Source organism: Amia ocellicauda, chromosome 3 (assembly GCF_036373705.1).
Source record: "Amia ocellicauda isolate fAmiCal2 chromosome 3, fAmiCal2.hap1, whole genome shotgun sequence".
Taxonomy (NCBI): Eukaryota; Metazoa; Chordata; class Actinopteri; order Amiiformes; family Amiidae; genus Amia; species Amia ocellicauda.
This window is the reverse complement of record NC_089852.1, coordinates 12,279,861-12,305,792: the sequence shown is the minus strand read 5'-3', so window position 1 is coordinate 12,305,792 and position 25,932 is coordinate 12,279,861. Positions and strand designations below refer to the sequence as shown.

Genomic DNA, 25,932 nt, shown 5'->3' with positions numbered 1-25,932 from the left:
CTTGTTTGGGTGAGTGAGGTGTTGCTGAGATGAGCAAGTGTGGTATTTGTGGTGGGTCTAGGTGTTTGTAATGGTGTGATGTGCACAATGCATGTGCTAGTTGGGTGTGAAGTGCTTAAGTGTGTGATGTAGCATGTGCAACCCCCCTGCACAAACCCAGCGTTCTCTATCTGAATCTGTGGGATGGGACTCTTTTTTTTTTTTTTGCACCGACTTGTGAAATGTGGGCCTAGGCTTTGAAGGGGGGGGTCATGCATGTAGTAACGTCTGCTTGGTTGGGTTGGAACACTGGGAGTAAGTGTAGAGGCTCGCTTGAAGCTGGATTTAATAGTTGTAAAAGGAGCAGGAGTTGATGGACTGGAATAGAATGACTAGTGAGGATTTTTTTTTTCTTTTTTTGGGGGGGTTGGTTTGGCAGGAATTAAAACTTCCCCCCCCAACTGTTATTGTAGCTGTGGTATTGTGGAGAGCATGTCATCGTTTTGAGTTGGTTAATGTTTTCCTGTTGGTGGGGGGTGTGGTATAAGCTAGAGGGCTGTAGTGCAAGGGTCTCCACTCCGTCCCTGGATGGCCGTGTGTATGCTGGTTTTTGTTCCAACAGGCCTCAATTAATTGGTCTAATTTTATTACTCTTTGCATGGTATTTTTTTTTACCTAATGCTGGCGAGTGAGCGGTGCTCTTCCTCACAGGTCTACTGTGAGCAGTGTTTTCCCCATGGTGACCTGAACGTAACGCTTAGTGTGACGTGACCTGTGGTGAGTATACAGGCAGCAGTGTAATTGTGAGCACTTAAGTCTTGTTGCACGAGGAGTGCTTAGACATTGCAGCCCTATTAGGGTGACCGCCTTAGAGCAGCTTTGAATTTTCACTGTACGAGATGAGTATTGTGTGCAGTAATGTGAAAGGGATGTGTATTGTGAAGAGTAGAAGTGGACCAAGGGTTATGGCTGACTGGTGTTTGGTAATGTGTTATGTGTCCCCAGGCAGGGGAGGACTTGCCTCTTCCCAACCCCATGACTGCCAAACTAGATCTAATGAACAAGTAGATTTTTCTATTGCTTCATGACTAAGGTGGGACCTTGCTGCTACCACTGTAAGTGGCCAGTGCTGGCCAGCCTCCTGGAGCCCCATGGATCACCCTGCTGCCTGCAACACTTGCACAACCATTCAGTACCTCGCATCACCTCCACACCAACACACAGACTAACAAAACTGAGAAACCCACTGCCCGTATGGGCAAGTAGCACCCCATGCAGGACTGAAGCACTGCCATTGTTCAGCGGTCACTGTGGTCTCTGTTCATGTGACAAGCGCTCAAGTTAAAGTGGAAGTATTGATGCAGACCTAGAAATCGGATGGCTCCTGGAACTATGATTTAGAATTGGTGTTTTTTTTTTTTTTTTTTTTTTTTTTAAATGTATATACTGAATGCGTTATAACTAAACCCTTTTAAAGGGAAGTGAAATTTATAAGATGCACTGTATAGGTATATAAGTGTAGGTCCTGTAGATTTAATGTCATATACTGAACAAGACAGATTTAATACAGAAGGCAAAAATGCTAGCCCTTGTGCAAAAACACTTTTGACATCAGAAATACACTCTGTGCAAACGGATCTTAACTGACATTAATTGCATGTATATTTTACAGAGCCCACAGTAATTAGTTTTCACTCTATATGTTTTGTTGTGTATAGTTAACGCAAAGGTTATAAAGTTGTTAGCTTGCTTTAAGTGTTTCTTAAAGCAATTGCTATGCACATGGTGTGGTGGTGAGTTAATTAAAACAACTAAAGTAAATTGTAGAAAACGGTCTTTGCGAAATAAACCCAGATGTCTGATGTTAACTCTGGACTGATTACACTAATGAAGAATATCATGCTTTTATTAGTTGAACATTAAAATGTTATGGTTCATGCAGTACTTTGTTTAATACACATTACAGCATTTGCTTTAAACACTGTACAGGGAACACACTTCACTTTAAAGTATTTACAGTCAATAGTGTCATATCTGTTCCATTTAAAAAAAAAATCGTAATTCCAGGAGCCCTCTGATTTCTGTGTCTGCATCAATACTTGAACTCAAGCACTTCTCATGAACGGAGACTGCTGACCAATGGCAGCGCTTCGAGTCATGTCATGTGTGGTGCGGTGCTTGCCCATAACAGCAGTTGGTTTCAAAATTATGTGGCAATTTGCCCTTCACTTCCCAACAAGGCAATCACATCTACTGAGCTCCACACTTCGACAGAGCCACCCTGCTTTTCAGCATCAGCTAACCCTAACACCCTTCAATAATGTTGGCTTGTGCTGTTAATGCCACACAGCTTAGCTGAAATAAAGACAGTTCACAACTGTGGCGTGGCACCAACAAAGCCCAACAACCTTCATTTACTTACAGGACTACTCTCAACCAGTGGTTCTCAGGCCACTGAAAATGGAGTACCCCCTGCCCTGCTGGTGTGGTCTTAATTGAATCTTTAATTGACCTAACAAAGCAATATACCATTAAATTAAGTAATTAATACCTAGGTTGGAACAAAAACCAGCAGGGCAGGGGGTACTTCAGGACTGGTTTGAAAACCCCTGCTCGAAACTAATACCTGGACAAGGCTTTCTTTAAATGAACAAACCCAAACAAACTCCTATGTGTATGACTATCCTGAAATGACTGCACTTCAAAAATATTACTGCACCTCTTTCCCACACACCTCCTCTTTACCGTCAAGACAGTCATACAGCTGGCACCAGTACCTTACCCACAATACAGAAATGCTTCTGTCATAAATCCGTCACCGACACACCACAACTACCCAGTCTAAACTCTGCTGCAGTACGTTTACACACATTTTCCACAATGACATGCACCAGCCTCCTCTCTGGTTATAGCTATTTGAAATCACCTGTTTGCATACGTGTATCTGCATTGACCTGGAAACAAACACATTCCACAAGACAAAAACTGCATTCAGCTCTTACTCCATTCAGTCTAGGCTGAAAGCATCACATTCTCTAGGTCTATAAACACAACAAGTCACACACACCTGTATAAATAAGCCCTTTCACAGCCCCCTCCCCCCCTTCCAGTCCCTCACATTACAAGCTCACATTTACACCCACTTTCCTGTCCCATATGCCACCGATTCATATTTCATCCTGGACACATTACTTTACTTACACAATTCAGCACACAGGAACTGCAAGTTACCAGCTTCCACTCCAACACTTCATCACAAATAAAACACACAAACTGCTCCCTGAAATAGACCAGGACTGATCTATATCTGGTGTAGTGGGCATAGCAGTGACTCACCTTGGCATATGTGTAGGTTAATTGATGTTGACTGTAAATCTTCAAGTCACTCCTCTGGAGGCTGGTGAAGTGAATCGGTTTGATGAGGTTCTGCAGCCACAGATGTAGGAGGTGGGAAAGGTATTTCTGGTGCAGGTGGCAGGTTGTTTTACAGTTTTTTTACTTGGACTGCTTTTGGATGGATTCTCATCTTTACAATCATTGTCTCCATATTGATTTCTAAATAACAAAAATCAATCTATAGTGATAAAACTAAAATAAAAATGATTCCATGATAAACAATAAGTGCAGTAAACCGATTTTAAAACTTTTTACATTTTGGGTTAGCGCTCTTTAAAGATATATTTTTTTCCAGCAGCATTATCACTACTTACCACACTGCAGCCTACATTTGTTGAAGGAGTTTAGTGAAATATACAAAACAGAGGTTTCAATTATTGTTTTTAACATCCCAAGATAAAGAGATTCAGACAAGAATAAGAATCTGTTTGAAATGCTACTTACTATATGTTATAGAGATGATGTATGTTGATATAGAGATTTACAATTATATTGTTTATTGCCTGATTTTAATCTCTGAGAGATTTGTTTCAGAACATTCTCAAAACACTAAAGATGGTATGGAAAGTAGTAGAAAAAGACACTTGTTCATCATTGCAATTATTATTCAGGAACACAAAACTAACACCACAAATATTACACACAAATACCTCACTCATATCACAAAGAAATGCACACACACGTTAGCAAATATCGTCTTTTTATTCACTCGCATCTTTGGGTCTTTGTTTTCACAAACCAACATCTGTACACGTGTCAAGCTTTAAGAAAATAACATTTGTCAGACTCAAACCTACTGCCACATCTCTTCACCTCTCTGGGTCTCAGAAAGCCAGCATCTGATCACACACCATCCTGGGTCACAACACTGCCCTGCTCCTTTCCCTCCCTCCTCAGTCAGGCTTTGTCTCCATGTCCTTCATGCACAATCACAGCAGGTACAGGCAGCTCAACACCACATTCCATAAATATCACTATAAACACCTATTATACAAATACAGTGCATTGTCAGCTGGCTTTAAATGATGGCCTTAGCACATTTATGATAGGGATGATAGATTAATTTAATCTCAGTGCTCATTCAAGCGGGCACTGTCTGTCCACTTTATGGGTTTTTCAGTCGTATTAACCTACCTGGGTCACAAATGATCAACACATCAGAGCGCATCCTACAACAGTGCAAGGAATCCAACGCAATGTGTTTCAGCATCCATTGCATAAGCATGTCTCCAATGCTCCCTCGCACCAGTGCAAAAAACAAAGTGTCCTTTCTTCAGTCATCTTCCACCACAAACACTTCCGCTCACAAACTTCTGCTTCAGCAAAGTCCTCTGTTCAGATATCCCCCTCCGAGGAAGGAATTCACAATAAATGGGATGCCAACTCACCCGGGGACAGTCTTGGTGTGTCCACATATCATGGACAACAGCACCACACACTGGCAGTGGCCACCGCCAACTGTTCCCAATGGTCATTGGGGAGCTGATGGCCACCGATACATATTGCTGCCCCTTCACACAGACGTTTACATGATAATTTCTCTTTATATACAATAAAAATGTGCTTCTACAGCTTCCCCAATCCCCCCCTCGAAAGGCAGCAAATCCTCCGCCTGTGGTCAGGCACGGCAGTGGAGGGCTCAGTCCAGTCACAAACAGGAAACGGCAACAGTCTGTACGCACGTTGGCCTGCTGCTCTCCTCAGGCCTCGCTGCTGCACTCATAAATGTTGTCCTCCACCAGGGCGATCACCTGCTCAAACTTGTGCTGCAGCTGAGTCCTCTTGGTGGTGGGGTTGGCTTCAAGTGCATTCACGACCTGCAACAAACACACACAAACACACTCAATCATACTAAAACTGACACTCAGGTTTTCAATTCAAAAATATAAGTAGAACCACATGCAGATCAGCTCCTGGTTAGACCTTCACTGGGCCTGGAAAGTCTTAGTGCTGAGCTTCATACTAAACCTGAGGATGGGCTGATCCCCTGCTCAGAAGTTGGTTGCAGTTGGAACACAGTTCAGTCACTGTACTAACTATACCCTTACTGCTCACTTACTTCAAATTATCATATGAATTGACCCCTAACAATTTTGCCTAACAGAATCTCATATTCTGTACTGCATGGAGGGGAGGCAACCACTAGGCCAGGCCTTAAGCCGTGATCCCCCAGATATTTATTTTTTGCCTACATGCCATCTATAGGAGTTTTTGTTTTTCTCTCCTCCGTGCCTAATGGTTTATGGTCATGTCAACTGTTACAGTTCTATTTTTATTTATTTAATTTTGCTGTATGTTTGTTGTATGTTTACCACTGTAAAGCTGTGGCTACCCTGCGAAGGGCGCTATACAAACTCATTGATTGATTTATATAAACAAACAAATGCATACATACATACAGAAATATACAATGCTGCAACCCCCCCCACCCATTTCAGGTCGGATAACTGAAATAATTTCCCGCCCAATTGTTTAACCCAACAACTACATAAGATCAGATACTGCTTACATACTGCACTCACAACAGGAACGAGACTGGCAAAATAGAGGCTTGTGTTCCTGCTCTGATCTTCTAGCTGCCTGTCTCAAAAAATGATACTTACTGGAGGGGAGGCCTAGGCCATAAGCAAAGGACCCCGAGAGATGTATTTATTTCCTATAACAATTTTCCATCCTATAGGACTTTTTGTTTTTCTCTTGTCCGTGCCTAATGGTTTATTTGTTTTTTCCGTTTAGTTTCAATCTGTAAAGTGCTCTGTGGCCCTGCGAGGGCGCTATACTAAACAAAAATTGATTGACTTGATTGATTGATGTTTGCTTACCTGTGTTCTGTATCTCTTGGCGTACTTGTAAATTTCAGTCAGGGCCAAGTTTGTGTTAAACTCATTTCTGTACTTCTGAAAAACAAAACACATCAGTTCAGGGGACAGTGTTCCAGGCCACCAGATCGACTGCCTCACCTGTCAGCCCCCGGAGAGCCGAGACATTCGTTTCTTCCAGGTACTTTACAACTTAGTGGAAAGTGTCTCACATTGTACTGGGACCAAAACTGGGGGTTCACAGCTCACAGTGCATTGTCTTGCATTTTACCTCTATTAGGCTACAGTGTTGAAAAGTACAGTTTCAATACAAGATCTGTTCAGGGACTTTGGTGGACATTTCTATGTCCCAACTGACAATACTTCATGTATCCAATACCAACTATGACACCTACAATCAGCACCTTAGCCAGCCTGTCACATGGACCCAGAGCCCCTCTTCCCTCTTACCCTGGACTCCTCTGCCAAGTGGGCGTTCATTTCCTGTTCGCTCAGGGGCATCATTTCCTGGATCTGCTGGTAATACCGCTGCACTGTCTTCTTATACTCCGGGATCTCCTTGGCATACAGTAACTTGTTGGTGGGTGAGTCCTGCAGTGGAAACACAACCTCTTCAGTGACAGTTGCCTGAGGTGTGGCTCATTTTACAGCTTGCCTTAAGTTGGGCATTTGGCAAGGACACAAAAGCCAGGCTTCTCCATACACAACACAAATCCTCCTGCAAAGCCTTCTTACTCTTTTTAATGGGTCAACAGTTGTGGTGTCTTACACTTTAAACAACCTCTTGGAGCAGCAACACATCTACTTGCTGCACATTCATCAGAACAACATTAGCCAAGGCTTGCCTATATAATTACTGCAACAGCTTCACAATTAGCTGCATATGGTTATATACCACCATACTATATTTGGCTTAAAGGCTACAGTTCCTACACCTCCTCATTGTATTTCATACAATTTGAAGCACCTGTAGGAAATGCATTAATTTTCCAGAGAAAAAAAAAACTCTTATTGGACATCAGTTTTTAGAAGCACTTTCCAAAACACAAATGCTTAAAATGTTTTAAAACTTTGTTTATTTCCATTACTATCACGTTAAACATTTTGGGGCCCCATATTGCTTCCTTTTCCAAAGAAATGTTTCCAGTTTATCCTCCCAAAACCACTCTCCTACCGACAAGCTTTGGAAATATGGAGGCGGGTGGATCCTGAGCTGCCTGGTGCTTTACCTGATGAAAAAAAGCCCTTCCTTCCTCTTCACAAGGACATTTCCTTTGACTTTGCCATCTGTTGATTAACCCCAGAAGTAACCTTTGTTCCACATTACAGCACTAGAGATAACCACGCTTTCCTGATGGAGAGCAGGACTGTGTGAACCACTTCCCCTCACCACTACCAGTCCTCCATGTCCTGGCAGATCCACCCATTCTGCCATGACGCCAGCTTTCACTTTGAGTTGGGAAAGCCTTGAAAAAGGTTTACATCTATCCTTGTTGGATGGTTACTTTAGGTGGCCTTTTTTGTGTATGGCACCTTTATTTTTATATTGAATTCTCACAGACCAGAAATTCACCAGTTTCACAACAGCACAGACATGGACATGGGAAAGTCCACAAGGTTATCCAAGGCAGGGAGACATTTGAACATATGGATGGGTTTTCTAAATGGGCGGAATTACCAATGGCAGGCAGCCTTACAGCGGTTGGCTCTCGGGGTCTTACCTTGCCCAGCTGCAGGTCTGAGATGGAGCAGGCATCGATGAAGGCCTGGGCGATGACTGAGAGACAGGCGTCCATGTGATCAGACTTGTCGATGTCAAACACAAACTGGGGGTTCTTCAGGATGTTCACCCAGAATCGCAGAGGTAAGCTGACAGACACAGACGCACAGTCAGCCTCACAGCTCACACAAAGGGCCTTGATGCCCTTTTAATGTACTCTTGACTACTGTGCTTTAAGTTAAGGGGCTCTTAATTGCTGTGCTAGGAGACAACCAGTGCACTAGGCTTTAGATGCTCTGGTGAGCATTTTGTACTTCAGAGCAAGTTTACACAAGTTTCTATCAATCAAGTAAGAATTTGATACTTGTTTAAAACATAATTCAATAAAAACACATGTCTACGAATGAGTTAAACGCTTAGATAAATAAATAGTAGATTTCAATAATTAGTCATGGCCACATTTTGTAACTAATACTATGTATGGTATGTGGGTGGGGATATAATCTTATCTGATAAAAAACATCATGCAAGACAGTCTAATAAAATGAATATATAGAATATATCAACATGAGATATAACATGTTGTAATGTTCCATTCAAAGGCCTAGTGCAAAGTTCTTGAAATGTAAATTTCAACAGAATGCCACAAAACCATTTATTTGCAAAGCCTGTGACCACTGAGGCCGAGGGCTTCACAACTGCTCAGTTCCTTGTGGGTTTTTCTTTTTTTTTAACTGCAGGTCATGTGAATCTTCAATAGAGTGCAAATACAAATATATGTAGCTGGATGGACTACATGAGGAACCAGGCTTCTTGTACAAGGGCTGTGATCCCTCAAAGACAGCTCTTAAGGAACAAGTCTTATTGGCAATGGCTGTCAAAGGACATATTTTGGGACGGGAGTTCCCCAGCACTGCAATCCCTTACTGAATCAAGCACTGCGCTGAGCGGGCATACCTGTTGGTCTTCCAAATGTGCAAAGTGTCCGGGTCGCTGATGCCTCTCTTGTCAGCCTGCTCCTCCAGGAAATCAAAGAAGTACTTGACGGCAAAGGGAGGCCTGTCCTGGGGGATGCTGAGGATGGCCTGGAACAGGTCGTCCAGGAACTTCTGCAGAGTGCCCTGTGAGACAGCGAGGCCCCGTGTGAGCAACAGACACTAGCTACACTCAGGGACATACGCGGCATTTGATTTCCAAAAGGGAACTCAGTCAACAAATGGGTGGGAAAGACACATTTATATGGAAAGCTTTATTTATCATTTGACATCATCAAATTCAACAAGCGGATACTCAACACATATGCCCATGCAAATACGTGTATAAAAATAAAAAAGCATCAGCAACCCAAATCAGGATGTTCAGAAAATATATAAAAAATTGTAATTCTGTGGTGAAAGTGTCTTTTGGGAAAACAAAATATTTTTAAATGTAGCTTTTGCATGTATCTGAAAACAGGTTTTTAATTGATTGCCCATTTCCTTATTCAGATAAGCACAGGCTTTCTTCTGGGGTTCTGGTTACTTTTAACAGATCTTACTGATCAGGAAACTCGGCAGCAGAACCGCATAGATATATCTGACCAACACTGATAAATTAAGAGGATGGGTTTTTGTAGGGGTTGTGGTTTGTGTCGAGTCAGGAGGAGGCAGACTGCGGCTCAGGGAGGGTACCTTGGTGGAGAGAAGGCGTGTCAGGTAGATCTCTGGCAGGACCTTCTTGCGGTGGCTGTGTCTGTGGGACTTCTTTGTCTCCATCAGCTCATCATTTGGATGAACCTGATCGATGACAAGTCCGTGAGAAAAGAACACAACATTCCTTACCAAATTCAACTGGTATCAAGGCTTGTCCAACAGCATGCAGAACAGAACATCCCAGAGAAAAAGGTTTCATTCTGCACTTTCGGACTAGATCGGAGTTACTTCTATTATGTGCTCTGACTGTCTGCATTTATAGCAAGGACTGTTCCTGTTTGTTTGCTGTTCACAGGGCTAACACCTTTTCGATGCTGATACCAAATTATACTATGGGATGGCTTCATTTATTTTTACTAGTTTTGTTTTCAAAATAATTATTCCTGCAGTCATGTTTGTGGAATCAGCACACTGAATCATATTTATTTAGCAATGTGAGCTGTAATACGTATATATATATATATATATATATATATATACACATGTACATATCTACTTTATATAACTACTGTGGTCTTCATACAAAATCGCTAAAGTAGGATAAAAAATGTGTTTCTCTGAACCTGGTGACCTTTAACAATTGGCCCTTTTGTTCATGTTAGCTTTACTAGCGTTGCTTTCATTGCTTTCATCAATGGCATATCCAGACACATCTCACACACCAAACAGTCACATTAGATTAATCAAAACTAGTGCTTACCAGATGGACATATTTGTCAGTGTCCAAGTCCTTAACTGTAGAAAGAACAACATAAAAAATAGCGTTGGTCATCAGAAATGACAACAAAGAATTTACATCAGAAATTACAAATTTGACCGATTACTTCATTATTCTGATTCCTCATCACAAGCATAATATTTGATTCCAAACATTGACAAGCAAGGCTTAACAAAGGCCATGTGGAAAGCCTGACATTTGAAACCATTATTTTCTTCGGAGACAGGTGTCTTCAGAACTGTATGTTTCACACATGAGTACATTGAATGTGTTTTTTTATTATACCGTGTACAACACAATTAAAGCCCTAATCATTATTTGCTGTTCTTTGACAAGACTGAAGTATAAAGTCAGCAATAGCTTTCCAGTTTTTAAAGCGTCAAACAGTTTGTTTTAGTGATTAACATTCCCAGAACCTTCTCTTCTTCTGTTTGCTTTTCAAAGTAGTTTAAATTGAAATGCAATACAAAATTAAAATCTAAAAAAAAAAAAAATCTTCCTGTCTGGTGTTTCTCAAAGAGGCACACACAATTGAAGGGGTTTGAACAATGCTGGCCTCAAGGATTTAAGGACCTCTTTGATTTCCCTCTTGCCAATGGTTATCCAAAGGCAATTCCCTCAGAATATGTTTTTTGTGCTATAACCAAGGCAAGTGCATCTTAAAAAGACTTATCCAAACATATTGTCAGGATATGTAAAAGTAAAGCAAATTCTAGCTTTACAAAGTTGCAACAAATTTGCTCCTCATCATGACTACACACCTCAGAAACAGAAGGTGACGTCCCAGTATCTTTAGCCATGTGGCTTCTATGTAACTCATTACTAGGCCCAGACAGAATCTGCGGAAGTTTAGACTAAATTCTGAGGAACGTTTTCTGTAAATTCTGTGAGAAATCTGCATTAATTAATTTTATATTGTTTTATGCAACAACAACACAAAATAAATACTTTAATTATTATGTTTTACTTTATTACACCTCAGTAACATAACCAATATGTACACCCATTAGATTGAAGCTTTAAATTACAATACAAGCCAACTACATGTGTTTAAACAATGAAAATATTTTACCAGCTATAATGTAACACTCAAATATTTATATTTTGCTTTTGAGAATAAGAAACAGAGCAATTTGATCTTAACAGATGTGTACAAAAACTCAGCCAGTATCTCCTTTACAGCAGGAATGCTAAATCCAATCCATTAGGGTAGTTTTGTTCCTATCATGGTCATCTTATTTTTATCATTATAGGCTATGACCTGGATCAAAGTGTTTTAGAATTATAATAGCTGCATTGACAAAGTCCATACACACAATCGGTGGAATTCTGCAGATCTGCATAAATCTGTGCTACAAGAACGCAACCAATGGCTTCCGCACAGATCAGTTCTGCATGGAAATACTTTGACAAAGTAAATGAAAACACTGTTAAATGTATAATATGTGCAGTGCCATTATACTACCACAAATCTATAGCTGGTGTGTTAACCCACCTAAAAACAGCATACACAGTCAGCTATTGCTATTTATTTTTAATTCGCTGGAACTTGAGTGCACAGGTATGTTTCTGAACGTAGACTGGTAGTCTGTGTGTTGAGTGTGGTTTGTAAACGTGGAAAGTAAACTGTTTAGTTAAGTAGATTGTATAAATTAGCTAGATAGATATACATTTTGTATTTCGCTGTTATAACCGGAAAACATTGCCAGAAGGACACTAATGTTAGGGCATTTCCATTGCAGCTCACATTGCTAAACTATTAGGGAATTGAATTCAAATTGTATTAATACAATTTGAAAAATAATAACATATTGGTTGGTCAGTTACATCTGTAATTGCAAAATATTCCCCTCAGAAACAAATAATCACAACCTTTATAGTTAATTTGAAATCGTGGCAATAACAGTGATAATATCGGGAAACAATAATACGAGAGTCTCAGACAAGAGTTGACAGGTCTGCTTTTATTGCTGCTGTTATTATTTCCACACATCTTCTAATAGGAAGGTATGTTTATATAGACTAATATTTATTAAACAAAGTTGTTATGCTAGATAGATATTAATTACAAAGTATTAATTTATGGGGAAACGATCTGTGATAGAGACATGCGTTATTAGCTGCTTAGTTGAGATTCCGCTGAAAAGAACCATGTGCGGTTTGTTAACATTGTGTCTTTGCTGGCGTTTGCAGAACTGCAGAATATAGGCATAGTATTGACCAATGGAAAGGACGTAACTATGTATATGTCATCAGCCTAGAGATCTTATATTTTTTACCCAATCACAGACCATGATTCTACGAATATCTAGCCAATCCAAAGACCCTCTGAAAGCCCTGGAACTCAGGTGTCAGATTACACGCTGCCCCAGAGCGCAGTGGTTAGACCACAGATTATTTTACAGCGCATGTGTTGCATGATATTCTGTTACTTGGGGGATGATGTTATGTTACAGTAAGTAATACTTTCATTTCGCTCATCTTGTTTTAAGTTTTATTTTTATACATTTTCAGCAGGCTTGAGTGGATTCCATGCTTTTTCATTAATAATCCACGCCCGCAGTTTCCGTCTGGCCCTGCTCATTACATACCTCGTCCCAGTGTGTTTTCTCGCTTGTCTTTAAGGCTCATGGCGAATGAGGCTCCGTCAGGGATCTGAGAAAATTAATGTTTAATATTGAGGTTAGAAAAAACGATAATTAAACACAGCCAGAGGCACACAAGGGATTTGATCACATTTGCACATGGTCACAAGAGAGTGAGCAGTTTCTATACTGTACCAGGAAATGACAAAACAATCTTTTAATCAAAAAGAGCAGTAAATAAACTTCACCTTGAAATGAATAACCGTATTGAGCTTTTTCCTGCCATCCTCCATCACTGAAGTGTCGTCCAGGTCCAATAGTATGCGACTGTTGCTCCCAGAAGGAAACCACTCTGCAGGAGACAGATGTGAAATTACTAAATACTGCTAAAACTGCAGCATTGTGGGATGACTTTCATAACTGAATGTGACCAGTTATTTCAGTCAAGGGTTAAGGACGTTCTGGCTATCCCTTTATATGATTCCTGGGCAAGGTACCTTTAAGACATGGCAATGCATTAGCTAATTCATGAGAGACTTGGTGAACATATAGTCTTTGAATCCTACAAGTGGCGGAGTAGTAGACAGAAGGGCAGTTCAGAGAGAAGTACAAAGAAGGGAGAGTAGAGCTAGGAGAATGAGGATAGCCCAGGCCTGGTCTCTATATGTATATGGGAAGGTTGCCATAATGCTGAGTCATGTATGACTTGTGTGATATAATAAAGCATCATACTCGATTCCCTACAATCCTGTATGTTGGCGCGTTGTATTCAGATATGGACCTGCAGCCGAACCTCCAGCTAATGGGTTCTGCCTGGTCAGTAATCCAAATTACAACATATTGAGTTGCCAGGTCACAAGGTGGACTTTTTATGGCCTAACTTCCTGTCAGGCAGAGTAAAGATCACTTTCCTCAGCTTGCTTTTAGTGTTAGACACTCCAGCCGATCTTTCGGTGCTATAAACCAAAGTATTTAAGACAAACTGTGAGCAACACTGAGGATTTACTTTAGGGGTTAAAAAAACAAAGATAGCTGTGCCAATTTCAGATAGGAGAGGGAATGTTAACCAGTTGACAGGCTAAGATGGTGAGTCTTTTGAACTGAACACATGCAGCTAGAGTCTCACCCAAGTCAACCTCCTCTGCTCTGGGCCACTGGGAGAAGGGCAGGTTCTTGTAAAAGGCGTCCAGGATCTTCTCCTTCACCTGGCAGATGGTGTCAGTGTTCATGACTCGCACTGTCAGGGAGTCCATCCCACAGCCTTGGAAGGACACGTTAATGTTCTGTGTGGAAGGCGAGAGGGCAGGTCAATGTCACATGGTGTTCCCTTGTGTTACTGCTGTACTGACAGGTATGGGAAAATGAGTCATGGGCAATTCATTCATTTATTCTGAGGCTCCACGTGAAAGAGCTATTCCTCACAATCTCCTTTGTAGTTTTGTTCATGTTAGACCACATCTACACCAATAATTGAAAGACACTTTTTGTCTTATAATTAAAATTAGAAAATATTTCAGAATGCATTTCAAAAATGACAAGGGCAGAGGATCCTGTCCAATCATGGGATTTCATTATTTGCCTTTGACACGTCCCTTCGCAAAGGACATACTGGACATGTTTGGCCTTGAGGACTGTATCTCCCACATGCACTGGTACTTCTAGTAAATAAATTATTAGGTACGCACTCATTTGTTTTCATGGCAAGACTAACTCAAATAGGCCGATGAATACAAAATCACCCTGAATATTCACAGTGTGCATTTGCAGGAAGAGAAGCCGAATCCCCCGCTCTGTCTCTGCGCCTGCATTGCAGTGCCCTTGTGTCAGATCACATCAGGGCAGGCTGTGGCAGAAGAGTGACAGGAAGCGGGCGGTTCACACCCCAGCACTGCTGGAGACGGGTTCTCACCAGCGGCTTGGCCTCGATGTTCTCTCGCAGCAGCCACTCTTCATTGAGGGTGTAGCGTGCCTTGCCTGTGATAGCATCAGTGGATCCCTTATTTATCTGCTGCTTCATTGCACAGAGCAGCAAGAAAAAAGGCTCACCAACTGTTTCCTGAGAAGAAAAAAAGGTAACCACAACATAAGGTCAAATCCCTTTCTGTACTTAAATCCATGTGGTTTAGTCTATTTATTTTTTAATTTCTTGCAAAGACAGCGATCTTCCACCGGCTTGGTTTTAACACCTTTTTTCTCTCAAAGGTAAACTAATGTGCCACACACCTTCAAGTAAACACAGCCTACCATAGATGTAGAAGTGAACTAGTTCAGGTTATTGTTTTTCAATGTCAGGGCTTTTGCTTCTTAACGACAACCAAAACAAAAATGTGTTGTGATCCAAAACGGAAAGGCAGATGTTTGGCAAGCATTTCAGCACCCATGAGTACTCCATAAAACAAAACAAAAGCATTTAATATTACTGTCATCATTCTGATATTTAGATGGTTAATTAATTTATGAGTAATTAAGTTTGATTTGACTTAAATCAAGAAATAACATAGTGCCCACAAACTGACTTTGAAAGTCTTACTGCTGCATGCTATCATATTCTATGATCTGGCTTCTAAATACCCCTCTGCATACAAAGTCCAATCTTTACATTGTAAGATTGGAGGCAGGACAGAGGGATTATACACATGTTGGAAGAAGTATGCTCAACTGCATAGTGGACTTCGAGACAAGTTTTATGGTTCAGTGTCATGAATCCAGGATGATCGCTTGAGCGTTTATATTACTTTCCAACATGGCCGAGATCTCCAAGCTCTGCCTGGGCCCACAGTGGATCGAACATGCTGTGAGAAGTCAAGGGACCGTGACAGGAGAAGTGTCAGCTGTGCGACGGGGTCATTCACCTTGAGGTAGCTGTACATGCAGATGGACATCCAGTTGGTGAGCATCTTCTCCACCACAGACTCTGTGCGCCGCAGCATCAGCTTGGGATTTTTGGAGGCGGAGGCGTCAATCAGGTCTACGAGCAGGTCCTTCATGATGCTGGTGTAGTACTCCAGCTTCCCATGGAGGGCAAGGGTGAGCAGGGAGGCCAGGTTGCACCTGCAGGAGGAAGCGCACAACACACTGGCTTCATAGCTAATAAAAGAAAGTGTGGACATGGAATTGGAAATTAAACCAGGGCGTGACTAGCCCTGGCAGTAGGAAGCAGGGTGGTACACTGTGGGCATCAGGAACACTTAATGTTTTCTGTATTGCAACAATAAGGATCCAGAGTGTTCTATCAGAAGCCTACAGCAAACTCAGTCTCAGTGCAACACCAGTACTTCAATGCAGTGCGGTTACCTGTCTCGGACCGCAAAGTCCTTCTGTTGCTCCAGCGCATGGACAAAGGTGACGAGGAAGTGCTTGTTGTTGAGCAAGGTGGAGAACAGGCCGATCCCTTCCTCCATGTTAGGTTTGATATTGTTGGAAGACTGTGGGCAAGGAAAAGGAGTTTTAATGCACAAAAACACAAAAACACATGCAAGATACTGAGACAAGTGCTATTGACTATGGTCAACATTCCTGCGTCAGCTGTAAAAGGTGTCTAAACAAAAAACTAAACAAAATACAGCTGTTTATAATTATTCACCGTTCTTTACATACCCGCAGTAGTCTAGACATTTATATCTAATATTAGTATCCACTGGGCTGCTCTGAAAGGAAAACAATACACAATGCAGGTGTTCCTCTTTCCACTAGGCCCTGATTAAAAATACAGATGAGGCAGCCATGAAACGAGCCAAAAATATCTGGGTCTATTTGCTGTTTTAAGAGCCCACCTTCCAGTCCTGCAGCAGGGGATGGGTTTCCTGCGGGGTCCGGGGTCCCGGAGTATCGTTCTCGTATATAGGCTGCACAAAGCTCCTCTCGTAGTCTGAACACATCTGTGGAGACAGGACATAAACACTGCTACAGGTCTGGACAGAGCACCCCCCTATCTCTTGATAAAAATGGGAAAACTTTCAAACACAGGCCAACTACTGCAATGGGCAAACAGTCTGCGTCACCCACGTGTTAGAGGCAAGTGGGTTTGTAATTTAATGTTACATACAGGACCATACAGGACGACACCTATCTTTGTTAAGGCACAACACAAAGATATGTCATGGTTTTCATTTCCTATGCTAACTTATTATGACATTGTATTTGGTTCCCATGCCACAGGACGTTTAACCCTGAAGAAAAGTTAAATCTATCATTATGTGCAGGTCACGCTACCATAAGTCTCAAGACACATTTTGCAAAACCTTATGCACCATTTTGTGGACACTCTAGTTACATTGTAGGGAAATTAATGTAGTAGTGGACTTTTTTCCCTTAGAAATAAAACAAGAGCATATTTATAAAAGCAGATTTCCAGTGCAGGGTGATTTTGTAGAGACTAAATTATAAACTGTACTTTTCAACACTCAAACACTCCCCCTGCCCTCCACAGATTCTGAGCTTTCTCTCTTGCATCGTGACCTAGTTTTCTGAACTGGTTAAAGAGAGCGGAGGCAGGCTGTGTGTGTGTGTTTGTGGGTGGTTGAGAGGACAGGGGGGGCTTTTGGGCTTGATTTCATGCCCACTATTGTTCCAAGTGTCCATTGGCACTTCTCTGCGGTCTCGCAGCAAAACACAATACCCACCTTGGGGAAGAAAGTGCGTGTAACAAACTGCTTGTACTCCAGAAAAGGAATGCCCTGGCTGCGATTTAACTCTTTGGTGAGGTCCGTCATGTCTGTCTGCAGCTCTGCAAAGCCTGGAGAGGAGACCAACACAGGACAGCTTTGGTCAACACTGGCTTGCAGATCGAAATAACATAAGAACATAAGGAAGGTTTTGAAATTAGATGAAACTCATTTGGAAGCACGCTGACTAGTAACAGATCTAAGCATCTCACCAAACTTTTTATTGAAGGATCCTAGCATGTCTGCTTTAACAGTCAAGCAAGTTTGGGTAAACTTGTTCCCAACTCCCACAACCCGCTTGCTGTTTTCCATGTTAAAAGCACTACTTCTAAAGTCAAAAGTGTTGGCAGACAAGAGCATGGACCACTTAATTTTCCAGCTTTCTTGGCATCTCACTCTGTATGCTGTCTTTCCTCTGTCTTTCGCACTATTCTTTTCTAAACCACATTGCTGAGCACTTCCTCTGTTTAAGATGGGAAGCAACCAACTCCATTCTTCTAATCTATCAAGTGGCATCCCTCATCTATGACTTCTGGAAGGCACCACTTATCCAAGTTGCTTCCTGTCATCTAATTTTTTTCTTCTATCCAATCTTTACGGTGTTGTTCCACACATGACTGGTATCAACACACAGCACCCCAACACAGATTGAACACAGTGAAATACAAAAACCCCAAAATACAGCTCCACAACATCCACTGGAAATGCCACGCCCACTAGCCATATATAATTTCATAGGCTTCGACAATATCATATGTCTTTTACTATATGGTTTATGCATCTGTAAACTGAGTCAGCAACCTTGTAGGAACTGGATAAAAAGACTGGCTTTATTATGCTTTCTTCAACAACTGATGTCAAAAACATGCCAGGAAGCATAGCTAATGTAACCAAAAGCTCTGCAAAACCCATCGCAGTTTACCAGGTGTTCAGATTGAACTTTGTAGGCTCGGTGCTGCACAACACATCTGAGTACAGCATTGTATAAGATTCACTAACGTGGGAGTCCCATTTCTGTTATTTAGTCTTAAATCTTGATACAGTGTCCTGTGCTGTGTGATGGATTGTGTCTTCTGTGACTATAAAAGGATACATGGAGGGAACATAGAGAGCTCGTACCAAGATGACCACACTATGCTACAGCTCAACGACAATGTGTATTTAAACACCCACTGATTAAACTGTAGAGCCAGCACACCACATTTCACCACGGTTACAGTTCAGCAACATTTTTCTTTTTCAGTTCCAGCCTCCACCAATTACACATAGTAGACAACACATCCTTAGCCCTAAACGTGAAAAGAGAATAACTCCCACAGTTCCTAGCAGACCGTCTTTGACATGGTAGCCATAACACAAACACTATGACCACTGTGGTAGGTCAGGTTATTTCCGCCCCTCAGCATTGAGCGACAACCCTCGCCCACATGGCCTGAAAAAGACCCATCTGCCTTCCAGCCATTTTCAAGACTGCACGCATAGAAACGTGACAAAATTTAACGGAAATGGGTTTAAAGAGCGGAGGCACCTCAGGATCTATAATAATGGGGGGAAATTAAGCCATTTCCCTGGAATTTGGTTAGATTCTTTGAAGCGTACCGGCTGGGCTTTTCATACAGCTCTGCCTGTGTGCATTAGAAGGGAGAGTCTTATTACCTTTTCGGATTTCATCCCGGATCTGTGACTCCATCTCCTCCATTTGGAGTAAAGTCTTCTGCCAGTAGCGTTCTGCTCTGCGGCTCTTGGTGCAGTACACCACCAATGCTGGGGAGAGAGAGAGGGAACAGGAACCCTTGAGAAAGCCAACGAGATGAGGGGGGCGATTTTGGATGCTTTCATTAACAATATAATAACAAGGAAGACAAAAAGGGATTCAGTGAATTCTGCCTTCGAGGACAAACTGCTCCTATCAGAGGTCCTCGCGCTGTGGACACACAGGGAGAAACATCTGCCTTTTACAGATTGTAAAAAAACCTATATAAGTGTAAGCCCAGGAAAATGTGCGGTTTTGAGGTTCACGTTAGTCCTGCTGTTAAAGAATGCATTTTAATAAAAATAAGTTTTTACCAGTTGTGGGATTTTGTTTTTTTCTTTCATGTTAAACTTTATTAGCACATTTTATTGTTTGTTACTGTTAGTATTTTACATGTCACACATACTATTGGATTTGAGGGAGCATAGCACACTGTGTGCTGCCCTGCCCAGAGACCCTCCCGCTGTCACACTCCTGATGAAACAGCAATGCTGTTTGAATTTCAAGTAACAACCCCTAGAAGGAGGTTTTGATCAAGCATGAACACATACACATGCACACATGCACACACGCACATTTGCACACACACAGCAGCAAACAGTGGTGCTTTTGTTGGTTAAGGTTAAGGGACAAATGTCCAGCACTTGCAGCTGGAGTGGCACAAAGTGGTGGGAGATTGAGCGAAGTCTCTCGACTACAAACAGCCTTGCTCTTTCCTTCAATCCGCAGTGTTTTACCTCTGATCACAGCTGGTGCCCAGTGGAACATCTGCCTTTCATAAAGCCTTGGCCACTAACTACACTTGCAGTGACACACTTGAACTGGGTCCAGCTTTTTGGGGGGGATATGAAGGTTTAATAAAGTACAGTTCATCAGGGCTGGCTGTCTGACTTACCCACAGTGCAGACAAGCAGTAAGATGCTGCACACCACGATGGATACCACGATGGCCAGCTCGCTGCCTCTCATCTGCACCTTGGCGATGACCTGCTGGAAATTCCCCACCTGCACCTGCACACAGACACAAAGGACTGCTTTAGTCTCGGCCCAGACCGCTCCTGAACCGCACCAGAAGCGGATGGGTGGCAACCCCTGTGAGGGCAGATACACCTCCCTGCAAAGGAGTGCCCCATGTTAAAACAACAGCAGAGCACAGTAGGCCTGCGGTGCATTAACTGGTGCTGGAAAACACCCTGGGCTAGTGGCTAGTGATTTATTTCACTCTGAGGATCAAACACACTTTTCAAATACTAAATTCACACACTAAAGCTATACTAATATAGATTCAGTTGATATTTTAATCCCTACCCCCCACCACCCCCACCTGCTGTGGTTTCAAACCAGGATATTATGTCAACAGAAAAAGGAAAGAGTTTAACACTGCTCTAGATATAAAAACCCTAGTTTGAATTGGTGGATGAGATTGAATTCCCTGTATTGTCTGGAAAAAAAACATGGATCTTTCTTGTTTAACATGGCATTGCTAACTCTTACACTAGGTGAAGTGAATCCAAGAGATCTTCCACAGGTTCAAATGCACCTGCCTCCAGCAACTCAAGACATGGAAAGAAGACACCTGATACTGTTGCTTGCAGTTAATCACTTTTCTGTATCTTTTATTAGTTCAGCTGAGTTTATTTTCAGAACTTAAAAATCTAAAATCTTTTTAAGTTATATTTTTTTGCAGTAGGACAGGTTTCAGTTCTGCTTAAAGAAAGCTACTGAGACATAAGCCCCCACCCCCACCCCCGCCTCTCTCTTCCTGATAACTCCAAGGTTTGCTATTGCAACAGCAATGATCAACAACATTAGTCTAACAGTAGAGTTTCTATGCCCTGCTATTTGGCTTTAAGTTGCTCTATTATTTTTTTTAAAATAAAATAATAATAGTAATAATTATATATATATATATATATATATATATATATATATATATATATATATATATATATACTGTCACAAACAAATATACAAAAAATAAAGCCACTTTTTAATTGGCTCTGTTTTGCAATGTATAACTGAGATATTCCCACAGAGAAGCTTCCACATTCTTTATTAAGTGTCTAATTAAAGTATCTAGTCTGCTATTGTACAGAGAATAAATAGAAATCCCAACTAGGGTATTCTTTAAATCAGATTCACATTTTTCTGTTGTTGATAAATGTGTTGTTTCTCTCTGAAAAGCATATGGGATTTTTCACTGTCACGCAGCAAATGTAAATGCAGCGTAGCAATGAGCTGCGATGGCCAGCCAGCTGCTATTGACAATGTTCAGGCCTGGGAAAGCCCAGACACTCGAAGGGGTTAGCTCCCATACAACTAGCAGTGGATTCCTCAGCTCACTGAGTCTCCATGGCACTCAGCCAGTTTGAAAATGCCATTGACAAGGCCAGTGTCGACACAGCTGGGGAGAGCAGCACAGCCTGGAGTGGACCTGGCCTGAGTGCTGCAGGACAGAAGGGGACTTCTGCTTGATCAACCGAATAGCCTCAGAAGCAGCACGTTTCCACAGGATGATCGTCATGTGAAGTGATTATTAAGAGCTCTACATTGGCTGACAACAATCAGTGTCATGGCTACTTTGAAAATCTCCAATCACCTCTGCAGATGTTTCCTCCTTCAGCTCCTTGGTTTTACCTTGACTGAGGCTCACTGTATCAAATCATCAGTGTGGATATTTGTATTTCATGATTTCACCTCCCTGACTATACTCTTGTTATTTGTTTATTTATTGAAGCTTTCATAAGAAATTTTGAGAAAAAATCAAACCCTCATGGCTCTGAAATCTCAGAAAAACAACACAACGTATCATGTTCCCCATGATTCCCATTGTGATTCTCAGATGCAGTACAGTGCCAAAGGAAATGAAAGTGGCATTGTAATGCTACAGTAATTACATTCTCATGTGCTCTGAAGTCTTTAAAGTTCCAGAAGTGGCTCTGCAAATGCAGAAGAAAGTCAGAAGTGAACGTTATGACATTTAGCATGTGACTTCCGTCCACAAAAGACTTTTGGTTTTGTTGCTGAATTAATATATTTATATATTATAACACAATTATTTTCACTTCATATTTTCCCAGTAGAAGGTCCAGAAAAAGCCTCTCAGGCTCTAGTCACAGTTATCACTGGGCCCACTGCTCAAATTCTTAATCCTAACCAAGCTGTGTCTGGAAGGGAATTGACGCGAGTTAACGAATCAGGTTCAGATCTGTGGCGAGTGCTTTTTGGACCCAAGGCAGCAGCAGTTGGTTTGCCTGTTCACATAAAGTGGTTTTATAGGCCTTGTAGACATCCTTTGGCAGAGTATACTTACAGTGACAAGAAGTTCCCTCTCATTGGAGCTCAGGGAGCCGTTGACGGTGCAGTGGAACATTTGGTCAGTGCTGTAGCCGATGTCACAGGGGATAGAGCCAATCGTCACTTTGTATTCCTCTGGAGTCAGACCGAGGCTGTTTGGCTCATTCTGAAGAAGCCCAAATAATAAACAAAATATTCCCATGAGCCTTTTTGATTCCCAGCCACCTACATCATACATCAGCATTAGGAAACAATTCAAATACTTGGCTGCACACGTGCCTATAGGAAATCAATGGTTGTTTAGGTGGATACCTTTCCTACATGCTTTGTTGATTAGTTTTCACCATTGTATTGTACTTCTCACACATCTAAAGGGATATGTCCATGATTAGTCTAGAAATTAACAACAATGTTAGTGGACAGCTACAGATTTTCAAAGAGATCTGGGAAATTGTAATTTACTGTGTATAGATTTTGATCAAATCACTGCACAGCCTTGGCAAAGCTGAAGAAAACCACACACAAGTACACAAATATCTGACCAAACTGATTCACACACACAAAATGTATGCACAGGGTGTGAAAAAAATAAAACAGGGGACACCAAGATTTCACCAATCTCAATCTCACCAATCTCTCACAAACCTCACACTGGACCACTTAGTCAGACCACTGAGGGAGGCTGACAGAGAAGATCTGACCACAGTGGAGCCAGGTGGGACTCAGTTTTAATAAGCAATGTAATAATCAGTTCTCAGCATGTGGAAAACAGTGTGTGTTTATTCAAGGACAGCTTCCCGTTTACTGATTGAACTTCTGGCTCTGTCCCATCCCAGGATGCAAGCGCTCCATCTTTGTCAACAAACATTTCCTTGCAGTCTATTTTTTGCAAAACAACCCCACTCCAACCGAACCAAGCACTTCGATTTGCCCGCTAAGAGGTTCTTAAGATCTAGGGACGAAAACAAGTCTGTCAGCTAACCTGAGAAGCACATTCTCTTTTCTGTATGTCCTTGCAACTTCCACCTAAAAGTCTACCAAAACTTGAGGATACAGTGGCTAGAAAGTTTTTTTGTTTGTTTTTGTTTTTATTATTCTTATTTTTAATTTTATTTACACAAATGTCAAATGAAAGGCAGAAACTTTGGTCAGCTTGGACCTTACAAGTATATGTACATAGGGGTGTTTTAGGGGTGTGCTTGTGGACTGCAACCAAAATTCTAAGAATGTTGCAGCCTATTTGACACCTTCCTGTTTTTAGCAGTCAAAGTGCCCACTGCTTATAGAGCAACACTATTTGCAACACTGCAATCATAGATGCACTATATATTTCGGGCTACATACTGATCTTATCAAACACCACATCAGCAACACCTGTGCTAGGGCACACCCAGATATATCAAGTTACAAAATGTATTCCTACACTATGGTGCTAATTCTGGGAAACTAACCTAATGCTTGTGTTTTATGACAAATGTATACATGCTGATAAGCAAATTAGTTTCCTCCAAAAAAGATCACACAGCCATGATAAGAGTCATTGTTTGAAATGTGGCATCGTTTTCAACACACTTGTTACCCCCGGCTACTGCTAATTGCTCAACATGGAACTGGCGACATATTCAAAATCATATACCTTACTGCACTCCCCGATACAGATACAGTCAAAACTCCATATGCAAAATTGTGAATGTATGTAAAATGTACACTAGTTTAATGCCAATGGGCTAATTTAGAAGTGTGGTTTCCCTTTGAAAGTTAGGAAGATAGCAGATAAGGATGAGATCACAATGAGAAAGAAAAACAATCAACTTTATATTACTGTCCTTCGGCTGAGGCTGACAGACACTACCGGTGCGTCAATTCGCAAGCCTGCAAAACATCCCTTTTCTGCTATCAGACTCCACGAGAGATACTCAACTCGAAAAACTGTGGAAAATTATGGATTTCAGCAACATGGGGGTTGCTGTGTCTATTTTAAAAATACAAAACCAAACTTGGCTGTTGTCAAGCACACAATAAGATCACATAGTCAATCTATTCAACACTGAATACAGACCGTTTCTGTAAGGATCATGTAATGAACCTTTCTAAGAAGGCCAGGAGGGGACTCACATTGATGATCAGGGTCAGAGGCTCTCCAGGGTGGTGTCTGATGAGCTTCTCCCTGGAGGTGATGTAGAACTGAGGGTCCACCTCATACTCAAGGTGGAAGAGGCTGCTGTGGGTGTCATCTTCATCCTCCAGGCCCCCCTGCATTTCAGGACTGTCCCCTGTGTACAGCACCCCATTCAGGTAGAAGTCCACATCCAGTTTCTTGGCCTGGAAGGCTTGTGGGGAGGGGCAGGTGAAGATGGTGGGAGACAGGACTGCGCAGAGCTGGAACACAAAGTCACTGCACAATGAACAACAATCCACACACTTTTCACTTTTCTACTTGGCTCCAGCAAATGTCAATGGATCAACGGGAGCGCTTAGCTAGACAACCTTGTCTAGCCAGGGCACATAACCAGTCCAAGTGTTTCAATCTACAATTACAGACCTGATGCCACAATTGTTGGTCAAACAGGACCTAAGGTTTCATATTAGAAAAAAACAACACTGTGCACGCACTTGGCTTGTAGCTTTAGAAGATATTTATATATTTATTTGAGTGTGAAAGACATCCCACAGACGAATACACTTACAGCTCCTCTGCTGCTCTCCTTGATCTTCATATAGACGTTCTGTACCAAATCAAAGCCTTGTCCAGTCACAGTGATTATCCTTCCTCCGCTGGAACAAAAACAGGCACAGAACATTAGCTCCATATTCGGCCTATATAAACATCCCTGGCTCATGATATGGGATCTGTGTGGACTAGACACGGCTTAATTCAGAAGGTTAGAGGTGATATTTACACATTCACATCAAGGACCTTATTCCCAAAACAGTTTCCATCACAGAAAATTGTGATTTTATAGAGGAGCTTCATATTTGTATCAGTCTCCTTAGTCAGTTTAACATTTGGTTTTGTGACAATTGAAATTACTGGGTGCATTAAGGCATTGGTGAATATGAAAAGGGTCCTGTGCAATGTGTACACAAGAAAGATTCCTTTGAGTTAACCCACCTGAGATAGCTCTTCTGTGGCTTGATTTCCGAGAGGACGGGGTTTTTCTCATAGGTGTACAGGACACTGCTGTGTGAGGCCTGGCAAGGCATTTCCTCAAATTCCACGCACACCTCCACCCCCTCAGTTTTTGGGTACTTGGCTGCCGGCATGGTACATTTGATGTTTTTTTCTGAGCGTCTGTGAGGTTGGAGAGAGG

At 41.8% G+C, this 25,932-nt stretch overlaps 1 protein-coding gene across 1 annotated transcript in view; it reads right to left on the bottom strand.

Moving 5' to 3' along the window:
* Positions 1–4,058: 4,058 nt before the first annotated feature.
* The window catches only part of plxnd1 (plexin D1), a 47,860-nt gene continuing 25,986 nt past the window's right edge, over positions 4,059–25,932 (bottom strand). Inside the window, exons 16-36 of the mRNA XM_066698181.1 lie at positions 25,734–25,913; positions 25,309–25,396; positions 24,737–25,000; positions 22,638–22,787; positions 20,221–20,335; positions 19,229–19,336; positions 17,531–17,643; positions 16,682–16,786; positions 16,203–16,333; positions 15,761–15,959; positions 14,818–14,964; positions 14,035–14,191; positions 13,157–13,260; positions 12,915–12,978; positions 10,306–10,340; positions 9,585–9,689; positions 8,872–9,035; positions 7,916–8,063; positions 6,645–6,785; positions 6,198–6,272; positions 4,059–5,192 (exon numbers count right to left, since the gene is read on the bottom strand). Of these exons, the coding sequence (XP_066554278.1) occupies positions 5,076–5,192; positions 6,198–6,272; positions 6,645–6,785; positions 7,916–8,063; positions 8,872–9,035; positions 9,585–9,689; positions 10,306–10,340; positions 12,915–12,978; positions 13,157–13,260; positions 14,035–14,191; positions 14,818–14,964; positions 15,761–15,959; positions 16,203–16,333; positions 16,682–16,786; positions 17,531–17,643; positions 19,229–19,336; positions 20,221–20,335; positions 22,638–22,787; positions 24,737–25,000; positions 25,309–25,396; positions 25,734–25,913 (2,710 nt within the window). The 3' untranslated portion in view covers positions 4,059–5,075. The remainder of the gene's footprint in view (positions 5,193–6,197; positions 6,273–6,644; positions 6,786–7,915; positions 8,064–8,871; positions 9,036–9,584; positions 9,690–10,305; positions 10,341–12,914; positions 12,979–13,156; positions 13,261–14,034; positions 14,192–14,817; positions 14,965–15,760; positions 15,960–16,202; positions 16,334–16,681; positions 16,787–17,530; positions 17,644–19,228; positions 19,337–20,220; positions 20,336–22,637; positions 22,788–24,736; positions 25,001–25,308; positions 25,397–25,733; positions 25,914–25,932) is intronic.